We start from the raw sequence: 19,049 nt of genomic DNA on the forward strand, positions 1-19,049 counted from the left end.
ACTCTTTCCTAAACATTTACTACTATGTGCTAGACATTATGTCTAACACCTCATAAGGACCAAGATCTATCTCAATTAATTCTCTTCACAACCCCTATGATATGCTGGAAAAGTCTGCCCAAGGCTTAAAGAACTTGCTCATCGTTCCATAACTATTAGGCTCTAAAGAGCGTGGTTGTAAACAGACACTCAGAATCCAAGCTCTTAATACATATATAACTATACCTGCAATTCAATAAATCATAAAATGGGAAAAATATATTTTATCTTTCAAAATTACTTTTAAAATAATAATCATGTCATAAAGATACTACACATATTATTAGTCAAATTAATAATACTAGCCAAATTTTACATCTAAAATCATTGCAAAAAACTTTATAATATCAAATTTCAGATTTCAATTTTGTCTTACAATTGAAACACTTAAAATAATAATGTATAATATAGCATAATACAGCATGTAATGATATGTTGACATTTGTAAGTAAAAAAAAAACTGATTAAAATAAAATTTACCTGTAGATGTTGAAACTTGAGCAAGCCACAACCATAAGTCAACAAACACATTTTGTGTAAACTGTGAATAAGGGAGGTCAAGACAGCCCAGGACATCTCTGGATAGAGTTCCATCAATTCTGATTCACTCACACCATTATGACTAACATTTATGAGACAGAGAATCTAAGTAGAAAACACATTAACAATGATCATAAAGTATTTTTTTACATAACTAACTGCGATTAAAATTTCCACAATTCTTTGAACCTTATTGATTTCTTATTCAAATTTATAATTCAAATGATTTATTAAAGAGACAGATTTTTTTTAGCATGAAACACACTTCCCAAAAGACACTAATCAAGACTATGATAGAGTGAAAATAAATAAAGGAAATTTCATTTAAAGTGTCAGGCAGCCCTGAAAGGAGAACACCTCATGCACCTGTCACTCACTGCAGCCTGCATGACCAGCAGAAAGGAGGAGGAGAATTATTTTAACAGGGGAGGACATTAATCACATGGCAATTTCATCTCCTGCTTTTAGGGAAAAAAGAGGACCCCTTCCAGCCCTTGCAGCCAATAGAAACTGTCACCACCTCGAACTCTTGTTCTTCTCCAATGAACTTTTGTTCAAAACAACTCATCCCAATTTCCTTCTAAAACCTCTTAAAAACAGGCCCTTCTTCATTATCTGGACTTGCCTATGGTTTTTCCATAGCTTGCTTGTTCCCAATTGCAATTCTCTGCCATTCTTGAATAAACCCATTTTGCTAATAAAATAACTGGCTGCTTTATTTTTAAGGTTGACAGTAGTGTCTATATAAAATATAGCATGCCAAGGATAAGATACATTCATGAAAATCAGAGGGCTAAGTGCTAGGGATGCTGTACCTGGGAAAGTGGGGACAGAGGATAGGCAGCCACCCCAGTAACTTCAGGGCTTGCGTTTTCACACCCACAGTGGGGATGGAAGGTGAGCCCGTATGCCCCATGAGGCAAAGAGGTGGAACTAGAATGCTTGCCAACACCAGGAGCTTCCAAGGGCTGTCCCCTCAGGGAAGAGATACATGACGAAAACATTAACCCACAGGCAGGGGATATTTATGAGCTAGAAAGTAAGATGAAAAGGCAAAACCCCAAGAGCCCCCAAGTTGAGAAATTAACAGAAAAATGGATCAAGGTTCAAACTATAAGAGTTCAACAATGTTGCTAAATATAAAGTAAGTTTTCAGAAATTAAAACCGAATTTAACTAATAACAAATAATTTAAAAATGTTATTTCATTTATTTCTTTGTCTGACGTTTCACTTAGCATAATACCCTCTGGTTCCATCCATGGTGTTATAAATAGCAAGATTTCATTCTTTTTTATTGAGTAATATTCCCCTGTGTATCTGTACCACATCTTCATTATCCATTCATCTATCAATGAACATCTAGGTTGCTTCCATATATTGGCTACTGCAAATAAATAATGTTTTTGTTTTCTTCAGAGAAATACCCAGAAGTGGAATTGTTGGGTTGTATGGTAGTTCTACTTTCAATTTTTTGAGGAATCTCCATAATGTTTTCTATAGTCGCTGCACCAATTCACAATCCTATCAACAGTGCATTAGGTTTTCCTTTTTTCTATATCCTCAATGGGTAAAAAATGGTGAAGAGGAATAAGGTATAAACCTCCAGTTATAAAATAAATAAGCTACAGGAATGACTAACAGGGGTTATAGTCAATACTATTGTAATAACTTGGCAAGGTGACAAATGTTACTAGACTTAGTGTGGTGATCACATCATAAGGTAAATAAATGTCAAATCACCCGAAACTAATATACTGTTGTATGCCAACTACTCTTTAATAAAAATTAAAACAAATAAAATATTATTTTAACTTCAGAGTCCTTAGAAACAAACCGTAACAAAGGATGTGTAAGGCCTTTATTGAAAGTCATTAAAGAAGATGACTAAATAATGAAGAATCATTTAGCTTTCCATAGAGGAAAGACATATAATTTATTTAACTCTATCTCTAAATTCAATGCAATTCCAAAGAATTCCAAAATAAGTTTCCACGGCACTTGCTGAACCAATTCTAAAAATACACACAGGAAATTAGCCAACAAAATTGTAAAGAATAATATTGACAGGGAGCTTGTCCAACCAAATGTTAAAGTTCGCTTTAAAGTTCTAATAGGTAAGACACTGGTATTGGCAAGGAATAGGCAAAACTGGAACAAGAAAAGCCTAGAAATGGACTCATGTGTCTATATTCTGGACACTCAACAGATAGCATTCTACCTCAGTAGAAAAGATGTACTATTTAGTAAAACAGCCACATACTAGTAATAAAAGATTAAAAAGTAGATTCCTTCCTCATACAATAAACAAAAATAAATCAACATGAATTAAGGGTTTACACATGAAGAACAAAACTGTCAAATATTCTGAAGGGGAAAATATATATGAGAACACTTTTATGATAGCAAAGGATTTTGAAAAGAAGATACACAGGCATAACCCATAAAAGCAACTGTTGATAAAACTTCGACACCATAAAGTTAAAAGATAAGACAAGGAAAGATAAGGAAAAAGACATTTGAAAACTCTCTAACAAAGGATTTGTAGTCAGCATGCAGAACACTTAAGAATGCCCATAGATCCGAACAACTCAAAAAATGTTTAAAGGACTTGAACAAAGAAATCACATACAGGAAACAAGAATAACTAATGAACATGAACAGATAAAAAAATCTCAATGACAATCAGGAAAATGCAAATTTCCCAAGATACTACTTCTGGACACAAGCACACATTCCTGTATATGCTTGAAATGTATTTGAGCACAAATTTACCAAAATTTGCTATTTACTTTAATTCACATATAAATGCAAACAAAGCAAAATAATCTTCCTTTGATGAATTTACTATACTTTACCTGTTTCATGAGTTCTTTATCCATATCATTCGCCATGGACTCCTGGATGGATCGCAGAACAAGTCTGTATAATGAAACTGTATCTTGACACTGGAAACACTGATGAAGAATTTTATCTAAATTGCCTGATCTCCCAGCACTGTTGGAATTGAAAATAGATTTAATTTCTTATAGACTGCCAACATCTATGAAAAACTGGGAGTAGATTAAAAACAATGTGGTCTTGCCCAGCAAGCGTGGCTCAGTGGTTGTCGACCTATGAACCAGGAGTCATGGTTCGATTCCCTGTCAGGGCATATGCCCGGGTTGCAGGCTCAATCCCCAGTGTGGGGTGTGCAGGAGGCAGCTGATCAATGATATTTCTCTCATCATTGATGTTTTTTTCTTTCTCTTTCTCTCTTCCCCTTCCTCTCTGAAATCAATAAAAAACAAAAACAAAGAAATACCACAATGTCGTCTCTATATTTTATATTGCAACTGATAAGAACAGGAATTCAATAAAACATGATACAGAAAAATGGTAGTTTTATGGGGCTGCTGGAGTCATCAAATTTATTTTAGTGTACCATTTAATTCAATTCAATAAACAAATGCTGATTCTTATTAAATTCAAACAATTACTATGTATTATAGAACATAAGAATGAGTAAGACATGGTTCCTATCATCTAGAAGCATGCTACCTACATACTAGAAGCAGGAAAATAATTATAAATAAATATTATTAGTTAGTTAGCCATGCAAATTAAAATTTTTAAAGCCAGAATTTGAAAAACATCAGGCTAAAGAAAATCAGTAAACGGGGGGAGAGGAGGGTGTTTTAAATTATTACACAATATTTACCAATAGTTTCTTTTTTAAACATAAAGATTTCTAAACAGAAAAAAATTAAAACAAAAAGAAGTGGTCCATAATCCCTCCTAAGTAGATAATTTCAATAAAAATTGTGAAATGTATAGAAAGTGACTCGCACTCTTGAATTATACTTATTCAAGCTACTGATAGGCACAGAGGCCATATTCACTGCTCAACTGGAAGCAGGAAGGAACAGTGCAAATATCATGGACAAGTGAAAGTTTTAGAAGATTCTTTTCATTTGGTTCTTAAGATGAGAATGTGGAATTAAGAGACAAGAGTACCAAGTTCAGTGTCTAGAATATGTGTCGTGCTAGGATTACTATCTATTGCAATGAAAAAAAAATCATTTTTACCTCTGGTTTTGAATGGACAAAGAAGTAGTCTGAGGCAGTACTGAAGAAATCAAAGTAATAAAACTTTCTAATGCTTATCTAAAAGCAAATTACTGATGGATATGTAAAATGGAATAACTTGTTTCAAGGTAAAAGGTTTATCAGAATTTGATAACAGAGACAGCTACAAATTCCTACCCACATACCTACCTACTGATAGTCAAAGGCACCGGAAATAATATATATTTTTTTAAAATATATTTTATTGATTCTTTACAGAGAGGAAGGGAGAGAGACAGAGAGTCAGAAACATCGATGAGAGAGAAACACCGATCAGCTGCCTCCTGCACATCCCCCACTGGGGAAGTGCCCACAACCCAGGTACATGCCCTTGACCGGAATCGAACCCGGGACCCTTCAGTCCGCAGGCCGATGCTCTATCCACCGAGCCAAACCGGTTTCGGCCGGAAATAATATTTTTAACGACTCAGTTGACTCCTCACTTCCCCAAAGCTAGGCATCTTAAGCAGGTAACCTTGAGCACTCATGGATGGGCTCCAAACGAGGGCAAAGATGGCCTTCTTTTGCAACCCCCAGTAAGGAAAAGGTTAGTGTGATGAAAATTACACAAACATATTCAACAAGTTATGGTAATTCACAGGTTATCGATCTTCAGTTACAAGTCACATTCTCACAGGTTGTTAGTATCACTGTTAGAATAAACAGAATCTGAGTGGCCCAAGAGATTGTCATAGTGATCAGTTCTCCATTTCACGCGGTGAGGAAGCAGTCTGCAGCAAACATAAAACATGCAGAAGGTCATGTAAAAGAATCGCCACTTACCATGCAATCATTTTGCCGAAAAGGGTGACATAAAGGGCATTGCAGGTTGCAGCAGAACGACAATGTCGTTCTAGCTTCTTCTCCTGCACAGTTTACCAGAAAACAAAACAAAAATACAAAACCACCCTGGAATTAAGTGGCCTTTACTAACGAGCCATCAACAAACATCCCTGCAGGAATGACACGGTTCCTGCCATCTCACCAGCAGCATCACTGCCGTGTGGTCGAGGACCACAGGTGAAGTTGACATGCAAATGCTTATTAAAATACCTGCTTAATATAATATAGTAAAGTAAACCTATGACCAAAATTTTCTTTATTCCTTCTTCTATATCAGCTATAGGTTTAAGAGCAAATGCATTTAACACAGTAATTACTAAACTCCAATTTTCCTTATAATAACAGAAAATATTAAATATTAAGTCTCATATAAGGTGTTTTACTGGAAAGCTGATAGAGAGAAAAAGATAGCAGCACAACTAAAGACGCTTACCTGCTCTTTACTCAATTTAATGTCTACAGAGTGGCACTCTGCAATTATAATAGATTTTGCATCTTTCGGATTTAAAGGATCAAGATGAAGTGTAGGCCACAACCTTTTATTTAAAGAAAAGGAAAATGAAATTATCTTCTAATAATACCACCAAAGCTGTACTCTACCCACAAGTCAAAATCCACTACAGGAATTAATTTTTTATACTGCCTTTATTAAATAAGCAAAACTAATTTGTTAATCCTATTAAGTAACATTATTTCATTTATTCTAACATCATTACTTTCAGCTATTAATCATAACAAAAACTGTACTAAAATAAACAACAAGGACTTTAGATAGTGAAGTGGTAAAATGTTTCTAGTTCTAAGTACACTATCGTAAACACAGGTATTAGTACCTATGAGGAATAGTACAAGACACAGTCTTTGCCCACAGGTAATTTGTAATCCAATTGAAATTTATTCACTTTACAATATGCATTCTCAGTGGAGTGATGACAATTGCTTGTTGGGGTGTATGTGTGAAAATATCTTATTCTTTCGATGTATAAGGAACAAATATATTTGCATATCTGTTTCTATGCATAAACTGATATACGTATATTATATCCCACGTTCAAAGGCTGTTAAATCGTGTTGTTTACCCCTATCTTCAGAAAAAAATCACTTCTACTGTCGTGGTAAACAATCTGCTTCCCTATTTATAATGGTCTGGCCCTCAAGCAACTTCAGCGCAAAATTATAGCTAATTTGCCTACAAACATCAGGTGGTCATAATAATGTGGCCACTCAGTGTACAGTATATGTGTGGTATTAAATTTCTTGGCAGGGAGGTGATTAGGAATATAATTAGTAAAAAGGCTCCATTTGGGGCAAAAACATGTTGAGAAATACTGCCCCACAGAATTCAACCACTTCATTTCAGGATAACAGATGTCTTAGCCCAGCCCTACCCCATTTTCCTCATCCATAAATTTGTCTATTAGACATCACTACTCAAGTTATAATTGGCAACTCAAACTAATCATGTTAAAAAACAAACCTGCCTGTCCTTTGTGCTTCTCATTCAGCTCATAGGGCCATAATTTACTAATTTCTCAAGTCAGAAACTTGGGAGTCATCCCAGCCTTCTCCTCTCTCACATCCCAGATTTAACCTCCCACCAAATCCTTATTGATTGCATATTTATCCTGGTATTGTCCACTTCTCCCCATACTCACTGCCACTTTTATAAAAAATACAAAAAACACAAACACATATGAAAAACCTTGCCTTGTTTGTACTTAAAACATATCACGTAATCTGAAAGAACTAAAGTTAGCATCGTACCTCCATGCTGGAGGGCATGTTTCTACATTCACAGAAACAATTACTCTTACATTCACTGGCAGGGGATCTATCAGCCATTTCATGTGTTTTTCAACTTGCTTAAAAATATAAAAACAAAATTCAATCTATTAATTCAAAATATTTCAAAACAACCCATAACAGCTCCCCAGATAAAATGAAAATTCTCTTTAAGTTTCTCTTACTGTTAAGGATAAAACCTTATTTTTGGAATATTTATCTCAGAATAGTAGAAGAACAAGTGGCAAAAGTCTACTGCTGCTGATCTAAAGTCTGGACACTTAAGGAAAAGTCCAGGCCCTAAAAATGTCAAAATGAACAATTTTTGCTAATTGTGAAAATTTGGTTGGTCTTCCCCAATAAGATATTAGCAGGTACTGGCATACAGTATATTTTTTAAGTCCACATGCTTCCTCTTTAGAAATTAAGCAGAAATAACAGAAACAATGTCAATATTTTTTTCTCACGAACATATAAATAAAATGCCTGCCATGGTCATTACTGATACTTTTGTCTCTTTCTGAGTATATCAATGGGTTACAAAGTGAAAACAGTACCTGAACTTGATCTATAGAATCAATAATGATGATGATGCTGCCTTGATGACGCGCAGAGAGTTTTTCCAGCCAACGAGGAAATTCTTCCAGAAGCTTCGCAGGATCCAGGGTCAGAGCGGACACTGACCAAGAGTGCTGCATCAGCTGCCAGATGAGAGCACACAGACTGAAGTAGTTGTACTTTATCGCAGCTGGTGAGAAATAGGTCTGTCTCTGCACTTTGAACCAAAACCAAGTCACCAATCGTATTGAGTATTATTTTTAATCTTATGCAAAACCAAAACAAATGGGTAAATCATTGAAAATTGGTTTATCATCAGGTACTTAGTCCCAACAAAATCTGAATCTAAATAAAAATTCTGAAAATTCCAAAAGATGGCATACTATACCTTTAGAGTAAGTCGTTTAATAATCAAGGAAGACTCTGAGCTGGTTGACATGGGCCTCCCCACAAAATGAGAAAGAATTAGTGTATTAGGGGAATTCTTCTGTTGTAATTGAATCCTGAAAGAAGAGCTTTTATAAGACTGATAAAGCTCCTTTACTGTCAACTAAAAAAGAATTCACAGTGCATTAAACATCAAATGCTACTTATCAGCAATCACATGATCAATTTTGAGTAAATATGAGAAGTTTCCATTTTTACTCTACTTTTAGATCCTTTTAAATTAATCATTAAAATTTATAGATTCATTATAATTACAAGTTGATATTAACTAATATAAGCCAAAAAAGTATACATTGGAATTTAAAGTATTAGTAAAATTAGCATTACCCTCTAGTTTCAAATATGGTAGTAGAGGAAAAAGGAAGTTTCTTTTACTAAGTACAAAAATAGTATTTTTTCAAACATAACTTTAAATAAAAGGCAATAAAAAAGAACCAACATGTGCTAACTCAGGGGCCCTCAAACTACGGCCCATGGGCCACATGCAAATACAAATATTATATTTGTTCCCGTTTTGTTTTTTCACTTCAAAATAAGATATGTGCACTGTGCATAGGAATTTGTTCATAGTTTTTTTTTTAACTATAGTCCGGCCCTCCAACGGTCTGAGGGACAGTGAACTAGCCCCCTGTTTAAAAAGTTTGAGGACCCCTGTCAGCTAACTCTTCAATGTAAATAATTATGAAAGAAAATATTTTCACTAATTATCTTTAAATAATATGATTAACTGAAATAAAATTAAAAGAATGTATTAGTTTATATGAACCTTAGTCCATAATTTGAAAAACTAGTTTGCATTCATATTAAAGGTTATTGTCTATTTTTATATTCTTTATGACTTATTTCACTCTAAATAGTCTTTGTCTTATTTCACATAATTTAAAATCCCAATGAAACCCTTAAGATGAAGCCAATAAATGAAAATAAAGGCACATTCCCTCTAGAATTTACCGAATTCGATGTCATACTGACCACTCCCTTACAAAGCACTCCTTCACCTCTGACCTACATCATTTAGCTACATAATCACAAATGCTCAATTTCCTATTCCTTTCTCATTCTGTATCTTCTCTCTAACATATGTATTGTGTATACTTCAAGGCACAAATCTATTATTTCACTCCTTTTTGCTCTTTTAATGTTTAGTACAGACTAGGCAGGAAGGCAGACATTTTGTTGAATGAATTTGGTGATTCAAATGACACAATGATAACAATTTAATTGCACGGAATCATACCACTTTGATAAAAGCAGGGACTTTCCAGAGCCTGGTCCTCCAGATATGAGCAGGGGTGGAATTGGTGCTGGTGCTGCCACTAGATCATTGAGGCGTTCATAATACTAGAAACAAAAATGAATTTAAATTGTGAGGAACCATATGCCTCTTAGAATAGTAAATAGAGCCAACACCCTCTGAAATCATTGGTAAAAAGTTGCATGAGAAAATGGAATCTACTTTTAGTCAATAGCACCCTCATAATTGCTTATTTTTATGACTTGTTAAATATGCCTAAAGTAGTAAACAACAAACGGGCCCCAATTTCTTCTACACATAGTATTGTGATGAATAATGAAGGAGGGACAACACTTAAGATCTCCATGGGGTTTTACAAAATTCAGATTTTTGCACAATGCTGCAGGGAGGCCACTCTACTAACCTAAACCCCAGAAAATACCACAGAAGGCCTTGACGGGGGTACCACAGGCATCCTTGATCTCCTGGTCAAAACACATGTTCTAGAGACCACCTCAGTTTCCAGGGCTTCTGAGGACAGACCCAAAGAAGAGCAGGTTTCATCTGAGGACTCGAAGTCTCCCAGTTGCTACAGAAAATCAGGTTAGGCCAGGCTACCTGAGATCTTCCTGAAATTAAGTGAGCTCTATGCAAAGTCCAAGAACCGTATTTCCCAGGCTTTCCCCAGACACTAAAAACTGGTTCAGAGCTCAAAAGGACAGGTTCAGAAAACCAAAATATCTCAGTACCTATTAAGGAGATTCCAAAGTTATCTTGGGGGCTGAAATGTTTATTAATTGTACCAATGCTCTAAATGACAGCTGATAAAGATTTAAAGGAATTTGTACTAAATAGTTCGTGTCTTGCTTTAGGGTAGCAAAAATTTTCAAGAATTACAATAAATGATTACCTGATAGAGTTTCTCAATCAATTTTCTGTTTGTCAAATCTAAATACAGAATATATTCTCCAGGAACTCAAATAATTCTGATAGTAATGATGCCTCTGAAGAAGCAAAGGCTCCATTGATTTAATTGCAAATCCTAACAATTTATTTCACTGTCCTAAATAAAGCCCATTTATAGACCTATGGTTCCCAAATTAAGACCTCTTGCAATAGAAAAAGGGCATAGGATTTAGAGCCAAAAGTCTTTGGTTCAAAGCCCAGATCTACAATCTACCCACTGTGTGCTCTTAGGCAAACCATAATCTGAATCTTAGGTTCCTCATTTACAAAATAACAACAATAATAGCTCTCTTATAAAATAACAATCTTACATTTCTCATGTGCCAGGTACTGTGCCAAGTGTTTTACATGCATTATATGGTTTAATCCACCCAACAACCCTGTGGTAGGTACTATTAATTATTCTCATTTTATAGACAAAAAAGCCCAAGTTTAGAGCTAAGTAACTTGACCAAAACCTCTAGTTAGGAAATGGTGGAACTAGGACATAAACATACACAGTTCAAATTATAAAAATATAGCTGTTAGTGACAGCAACTGTACAATATTCTTTAAAATATTAGTTCTTACATTAAGTCAAAAAGCACTCCAAATTTTTGAACTTGGACTTAAGATTCTTTGAGTACTTCAAATTCTGTTAGTTATATTTTTGGATATTTAAGGCATGACCTGCTATTCACATTAACTACTGTGCTTTGTTTTCTGAATGCTTGATATATATGTTTTTTAATCTTTAATTTCTTTATTGGTTAAGGTATTACAAGTGTGTCCTCATCCCCCACATTAACCCCAAACCTCCCCGCCCCCCGAATGCGATATTTTGATATCTCCAAGAACTGGAAGAATAGATAGCTTTACTATTTTTATCAAACTTTCTAGATATCCTAATCTTGATCTGGTGAATTGCAGATGGAAGCATATTGAACATGTGGTTTATAAATCCTAATCTGTAATTAAAAATGTTTGATGTTCATAAGTATATTTTATGTCACATATCTTTCATATGATATGTACCTTAGCACATGTCTCAAAATAGTTAATCAAGCCATGAGGGCAGACACTAACACAAATATTAACCTTGACTATATTTAGCTGAAAACACAATCATAATGCAGTCTAATGGAGATTGATCTTTGCTGGAACAATACAGTGGGGCTTTGACCTATGAGTCTAATTCGTTCTGAGACCGAGCTCGTTAAGGAGCTCGTTATTTCAAATTACTCTATCAACTCAATGCAAAAAATCCGCCGAGAGACAGCTGGTATCTCAAAAAACTCGTTAGTCGGGACTCTCATAAGTCAAGGCCCCACTGTATTCCAACTTACTTTCTCAAATCCCAATTCATGGGCTGAATTTGAAGCCTGTTGAAAAGTTTCCATTTGCTCTTGTTCATCATGTATGTCCCACAGAACATCGCCAAAATCGTCTTCTTCTGGAATAGAATCTTCACTGCCCAAATCCTTAGTGTCCAGGTCTGTGTTCTCAAAGCCTAGGATGTCCTGAACACCAAGAGCAAGCACATGAAAACGAATGAAACGTGTAAAGACCTTGCAGCAGCATGAGCACACAAGTCTAAGGTGGGCTTCACCTACGAAGGAGGGCAAGCCCCAAACCATGGCCTTTCGTATAGTACCTATAAGAATAAACTTATAAGTTCAAAACTGTTGTTGAGAAAATCAAAAACGATAATGTCACTATTTATGCTAAGGTACATTATACAAAAGGCATCGCCAGATGTCTTATCATCATGTTTTGGGGCTCACTTTTTCTCTGACAACATAGCTCCATACTTGTAATGCAAGTTCACTTTTAAAATTAATCTCTTACTTCTCAAGTAGGGTCCCCAGTACTCTGGGGGAGGTTTCAGCAAGTATGGGCAACCATAGGCCAAACATCGTATATCTTCCTCTTGAGCCCATTTCACTTAAAGATAAAGGCTTATTTTTCTTTTCATCATTATTACCATTTTTGCTACTACATGATTTTAAATGATTTTTATATTAAAATTAAACACATGTATACTATTAAGCAGAATATATAACTCTCATTAATTTTCGGATAATACTTGAGACATCATAGAAACTTTCAGCTCAGATACCTCCAGACCTCTAAAGGTGTATTTTCAACCCTGCTATTAGGAATAATATGGTGGAAAAATTTGAGAAGGATTTTTCTAATATAAAAAATTCAAGGTGCACACAGAATCTGAGGAGATTCACTATTAAATAGAATGAACATTTTCTCTTAAATACTTTTTAGCTAGCACTTTCATAGTTCATATTACACTTAACGGTATTGAAGCATCAAATAGCTTTGTGAGACAGATGAGAGGTAAAGGTTTATGGTACTAGTAATAGCACATGAGACTGCAGGATGAACTCCCAACAGAAACAATGGCACTCTCTCTGAGTCTTGTTTTCAGAAAACAAACAAGTGATTTTCTCTGGAAAACCCAAATTTATGGAAAACAGTCTTAAAAATTTTAGATGCAATCTTGCAGGAGATGTATATTTACCTGTTTAATAATCTTTTCCACATAACTATAAGTTTTATATACACCTTCTGCAGGATCTCCTGTGTGATCAATGATCTGGAAAAAAAAGGAAGTTTAACAACAAGAAGAAGAAACAATAACAACAGGAGGAAGTAGGGCTGGGAAACATTTTTATAGTGCTTATGTGTTATGAACTGAACTGTACTAAGTACATTCCCTGTATAGTAGTAGCTCATTTATCCTCACAACAACCCTTTGAGGGAAACACTATGGTTACCTCCATTTCACAGAGGAAACTGAGACAAGTTAAACTTGTCCAAGGTCAGACAAGGGATTTAGTGTGAACAATGCTATAATAAAACAATGTTGCAATAACCACTTAATATATATATAACCTTTAAAATACATCACAATCAATTTTTATGCCAGTGAAGCTAATTCTACAAAACAAAAAAGCAAAATGGTATTTGGCTATATAAAATGGTCTTTTGAGTATTGCCCTGGCTGGTGTGGTTCAGTTGGTTGGAGCATTGTCCCATATACCCTAAGGTGGCAGGTTCTGTTCCCGGTCAGGACACATGCCCAGGTTTTGGGTTCAACCCCAGGCAGGAAAACATGGGGGAGGCAACTTATTGATATTTCTCTTTCTCCCTTCATCGTTCTTAAAAAAAGAAAATAAGAATGCCCTATCTGTGAAGAATATTTGTATTACTAATCCTATCTAATAAAAGGGTAATATGCAAATTAGCCATCACTCTGTCACAAAGATGGCAGCACCCATAGCCACAAGATGGTGGCACCCAGACCTCTCAGTCCTTCTGCTGGAGTGTCCGGTCCTGTCAGCCCTGCTGGGGGGAGCAGCGGCCGAGTGGCATGGCTGGATCCGCCCTCAGACGATGAGCCCCAGCGTCCCACGTGCCCTGGCCCATGGAGGGAGGGCGGGCCTCTGGCCAGAGGCCGGCCAGGGGAGAGGGATGCTGGCGTCGTTGCAGGATCACCCAGTCCCCTCAGTCCTGCCGCTGGAGTGTCCAGTCCTGTCAGCCCCACTAGGGGGAGCAGCGGCTGAGTGGCATGGCTGGATCCGCCCTCAGAGGACGAGCCCCAGCATCCCGTACGCCTTGGCCCATGGAGGGAGGGAGGGAGGGCAGGCCTCTGGCTAGAGGCCGGCCAGGGTGCAAGGGACATTGTCATCGTTGCAGGCTGGGCTGAGGGACCCCCCGCCACCCAGTGCATGAATTTTGTGCACCGGGCCTCTAGTAAATGATAATGTCTGTTAAGATTACAATAAGACACTGGTTTTAAAAAGCATATCAAGTGAACTTTAGCCTACATTGGAAGTTTAGCCTACATTTACATTTTTAATATGGCAAAGAGATCTTATTTTATCCTATTTTCATAAAATAAACTTATCCTTATAGTATACTAATTTGTAAAAGCAAGATTTATAGAATAGAATAGAGATAAAGAAGATGAATTAATAGCTTTTCCTATGAGACTTAGTGGATTAAGGTGATAATAAAAACAAACAAAAAAAGAAATGGCTCTGGAGATTAACTATAATAAAAAAGCACTTTATTTTGGCGTAGGCTCTCTGGTTTAATGTTATGCTGGTCTCAAGCTATCTTTTCAATACTACATGATGTAAGAAAAATGCTTGTATTCACATTTGATCTTATATTCTGGCTGAAATAATGAGAACCGAAAACTTTTTAAAAATCCTAGAGTTGTTTTCTATTGTATTCCTAACATTATAGACATCTACCAAGTGAACTCGGTGTGCAGTCATACGAAGCCTGTAATCTCCATTCTAAAGTATATCTCACCATGAATCTAGGGATGATCAAATCTCCTTCACTCATCATCAGTTTTTTGCTTTTCCCAGTGCTCTTAAGAAAGGCTCCTTCTTACACTAATCCTTGGTCAATAGTAGATAGAAAAGGAAAAGAGAAAAGGAAAGGTTACTATGAAAAGGCTCCTTCTTACACTAATCGTTGGTCAATAGTAGATAGAAAAGGAAAAGAGAAAAAGAAAGAAAATTAAACAAGGTTGGAGGGAAAAGAAAAGCACAGAAAAGAATCTGAGTTGTCCACTCACAAGTCATATTTTTTTCGCCATATATTGATTGCTATTTTTTCTTCTCTCATAGTCTGCAATTAATCTGTCAGGAAATCCATTGACCCTACTGTCAAAGTTTATCCAGAATCCTGCCATTTCTTATCACTCCCTCTATATCACCCTGGTCCAAGCCACCAGCACCTCTCACATGGATGACTGCAACATGTCTCCAACTCTGACCTCTCCCCCAAACCCCCAATCTACAGTGCGTTCTCCACCCAGCAGCCTAAGAGACCCTTCTAGAATAAAATTTCTTCTGCTGTTGCTTTAAGTCCTCCAATGGCTTCCCATCTCACTCCAAGGAAAAAAACAAGGTCCTTAAAATGTTCTCCAGGGTTCTTCTCTATCAGTGCCCTCTTATCTTCCCTATTAATCCCCCTCTGCTCCAGCCACTCTGGCTTCCTTCCTCTCTCCGAAATGCCAGACCACTCCTACGCCATGGCCTTTGCTCTAGTACTTGCTGCTGCAAAGCATGTTCTTAAAAAGCAACCCTAAGAATTTTACCTTGGCTTTGTTGGTCTTGTTCAGGTTGGCAACTTGGTCAATCAATTGCTGGACAGAGTCAGAACTGACTTTCCCATCCTCCAAACGATGATAAATTAATCGTGGTTTGCCTTCAGGATTTTTCAGAAAAGCTTCTTCACAGTCTTCCAATAAAAGGCTAGATTGGAAATCAGTATTTCTTTTACTATATTGCACAGTGACAGCAAAGAGTCAATCAACCTAAGTGTCAATAATGGGGGCTCACTGCAATAAAAAGTGGCCAGAGAAGGCCAGTTGCAGAAGAAGTGAAGCTTTCCAAAAATGGATGTTTTTATAGCTCTCTTCCAGCTTAGTGTTAAAAAAATGTTTATTATCAGACAATGAGAGCGCATTAAATTTAACTGTGCATTTCATTAAATTTTAAAGCATATATAACTACTATTTTTCCATTGTCTCACACATTCTTTTAAGTTTAGGTGAATAGTCCTAGAAACAAATTAAAACATGTAAAAGCACAACTTATTTAACTGAAGATCTAGTCAGTTTTATACTACTTTAAAAAAGCATGCTTTAGAACAGGTTATGTGGGATATTTTCTGATCTAAATTTTAAAAAATATATAAAAAAGCCTTTAACAGAAAAGGCAAGTTTCTCTATAAAACAAAAATAATATTAGCTTAATAACTTGGCTGTTTCCTAGCTGAGAAAATTGGAATTTCATATAATTTTCACATGTCAAAAAATATTGTTCATTGGATTTTTTTCAACCATTCAAAAATGTAAAAACCAATCTTAGCTCTGGGTCACACAAAAATAGACAGCAGGCCAAATTTAGCCCACAGGCTGTAGTCTGCTGACCCCTGCCTTAAATTACCTCTAACGGCTGCTTTGAGCAATGAGAAACTATAACAAGGATTAAACTTTGTTATAACCTGAAACAGATTCAAGATTGGGTGGACAGATATTAACTAAAGCAGGTACTATCAACAAGGGTTTGAAACATTGTGGAAAATGTGTAATGAAGCACTCAAAAGCACACAGTTCCTTAATTTAAAAATACTGATAATACTAAGCAAGATTTTCTCTTAAGAAAAGCCTAAAATGCTTCCTGCTCTTTAAGACATATAATCTAGCAGGTAGTAAACTACTTGGTTTAGATGTAGTAGAATCAGAAATAGGATACAATATTAACTTGTACTTTAAATCAGTGAATAGGGAATTTACAAATGTCCTTACCTTAAGAAAAAGATCCATTTCAGGCTGGGTTTCATCTGTATAAATGAGGTAACATCTGACAGTGTTACTCCATAGAGAATGTGAAAACAAGGGAGTAACTTGTAATAAACTAGCTACAGCAATATCCCAGTCATCTGAAAATAAAATTTCTCTTAAGTTAATGGAAAAAAAAAATCACCAGAGGACATTTGACAAGATGATTTTTAGAAAGTCACAATAGGCATCATAGAATGGATATATAATTTCACTTGTTAATACTAACATAGCTTCTGGAATAACATATTAGAAGGCAAACAGTCCTCCAATGTCAAATTCTATTCTGGGGCTTAAAGCAATCAATGTCACCAGTGGTCTTTGCTGGGGTACTGGTGGTTCTGGTCAAATATCATGCAACTGTGCCGCATGAGCTGTTCAATTAGTTTGCTACTTGAAGAGAGCCCACATTCCCAGGCTATCCTATGGTTTTACCTATTTATTATTCTTAAAATATATGAGTCAAAAAGGAAGTTCAAGAATGGTATAAAAGGAAAAGTAACCATATGCTATTTACTGTGAGAGCACATTTTAAGAAATATTTGGTTAATACAAAAGGCATAATTTAAAAAATGATTTTCATTTTGCTAATCTCTATCTATCTGTCTATCTATCTATCTATCTATCTATCTATCTATGCCTAAGCCACCATTTGACCGGTAGCTATGATGAGCACTGACCACCAGGGGGCAGACGCTCAATGCACAGGCATTGAAACATGGAACAGACTAATGAATCTCAAAAAGAAGTGGGGGGTGGGTGGGGTAGTTTAACCAAAGATCTTATATGCATACTAGAGTCCTCATGCATGGATTTGTGCACTGGTAGATCTCCCAGCCTGGCCTCTAGTAGATAAATAATTTTACAGTTTTAAGAAATAAGAGCAGAGCTACTTATAACATCTCAGATCTTCATAGGTACTGAAATTCTAAACAGATCTTAGAGCTGTTTTAGAGACCTAAATTACATAAAAATAATGAAAATATTCTTTTGACTAAGAATACTATATTACATAACTGAGGTTCTGTATTCTACTCTGCAACCTGCTCTCACCTTCAACACTTATCAAAGATGCAGAGGGAAAGACTGAAAACTACTATTTCTCAGTTAATCTACATTAGACTCTCCCTGCTCAACTAAACTACCTGAGAATTCAGACCAGAAGTTCAGTTATTAGAACCTGAATGGACAGCCTGGCCAGGGAGCACCATCTGATCCTGATGTGAATAAGGTCACTTCATCAGTGTTGGTCAGTGACAGCACCAGAACATAATGGTTTAACAATGGAAAACACCCAGTATACAAATCTCATGTTTTGCTGATGGTAGTTGGCCCAGCACAAGATTATAGTACATAAACAGTCACTACATTAGCTAAGGTAATTAGCAAATGTGTGTTACCTCTGTTGACGTTTGCAAAAGGTCCTTCCACATCTATAGAACTATGTGCGAACTCTGGGCCCCTGAAGGACTGCTGAAGCTGGATCATACTCCCTATGGAAGGTTCACTTCCCAAGGCTCCACCAGGCCAATATTCACACTGGGTTCCAGCAGCTGTTAAAGCACGAGATTGTATCTGAATGTTCACAAACTTACTGAGTAGTCTCAACAGGATTGTTAATTTATAAATACAACCAATATTCAAACTTTAATGATTTTTAAAGTACTTTGTCATCCACGTCTGGCAAGTTCTACGTTGCAGGTTAATATAATTCTGGTTATCATTTCAAATTCAAAGAGAATTAAAAAGAGAAAGATAAAAAAATTAAGAATACAATACAATACACAGATGATATCTCATAGAATTGTACACTTGAAACCTATGTAATATTAGTAACCAATGTCACCACAATAAATGTAATTCAAAAAAGAATAAAATAACTAAAGGAATTATAATAACAGATAGAGGTTAAAAACACCCCCACACACTAGTAAAAATTCTAAAAACCATTTCAACTATATGGTTTAGGTATCAATATAAAATTTGGTATCAAGGAAAGAATTTCAAAGGAATACTATTATTAGCACAGCAGTGATTAATGTAGGTAATTCATTAGGCGCTAAGCTAAGGATGTAAAGAATACATCCTCCAATCTCCCAGACCAACAAAACTGTTTGAATCAATAGATACTTAAGAACTTACTGATGTTTTATGTAAATTATATTTGCCAGAAT

The 19,049-nt window shown here is 35.9% G+C and overlaps 1 protein-coding gene across 1 annotated transcript in view; it reads right to left on the bottom strand.

The window, feature by feature from the left end:
* The window catches only part of NPHP3 (nephronophthisis 3 (adolescent)), a 35,590-nt gene that overhangs the window by 12,061 nt on the left and 4,480 nt on the right, over nt 1-19,049 (bottom strand). The window contains exons 4-17 of the mRNA XM_015568071.1: nt 18,276-18,428; nt 16,843-16,976; nt 16,046-16,092; nt 15,628-15,811; nt 13,030-13,104; nt 11,840-12,013; nt 9,552-9,655; nt 8,256-8,370; nt 7,867-8,010; nt 7,292-7,389; nt 5,961-6,063; nt 5,468-5,550; nt 3,436-3,574; nt 520-684 (exon numbers count right to left, since the gene is read on the bottom strand). Of these exons, the coding sequence (XP_015423557.1) occupies nt 520-684; nt 3,436-3,574; nt 5,468-5,550; nt 5,961-6,063; nt 7,292-7,389; nt 7,867-8,010; nt 8,256-8,370; nt 9,552-9,655; nt 11,840-12,013; nt 13,030-13,104; nt 15,628-15,811; nt 16,046-16,092; nt 16,843-16,976; nt 18,276-18,428 (1,718 nt within the window). The remainder of the gene's footprint in view (nt 1-519; nt 685-3,435; nt 3,575-5,467; nt 5,551-5,960; nt 6,064-7,291; nt 7,390-7,866; nt 8,011-8,255; nt 8,371-9,551; nt 9,656-11,839; nt 12,014-13,029; nt 13,105-15,627; nt 15,812-16,045; nt 16,093-16,842; nt 16,977-18,275; nt 18,429-19,049) is intronic.

Source organism: Myotis davidii, unplaced genomic scaffold (assembly GCF_000327345.1).
Source record: "Myotis davidii unplaced genomic scaffold, ASM32734v1 scaffold962, whole genome shotgun sequence".
Lineage (NCBI taxonomy): Eukaryota > Metazoa > Chordata > Mammalia > Chiroptera > Vespertilionidae > Myotis > Myotis davidii.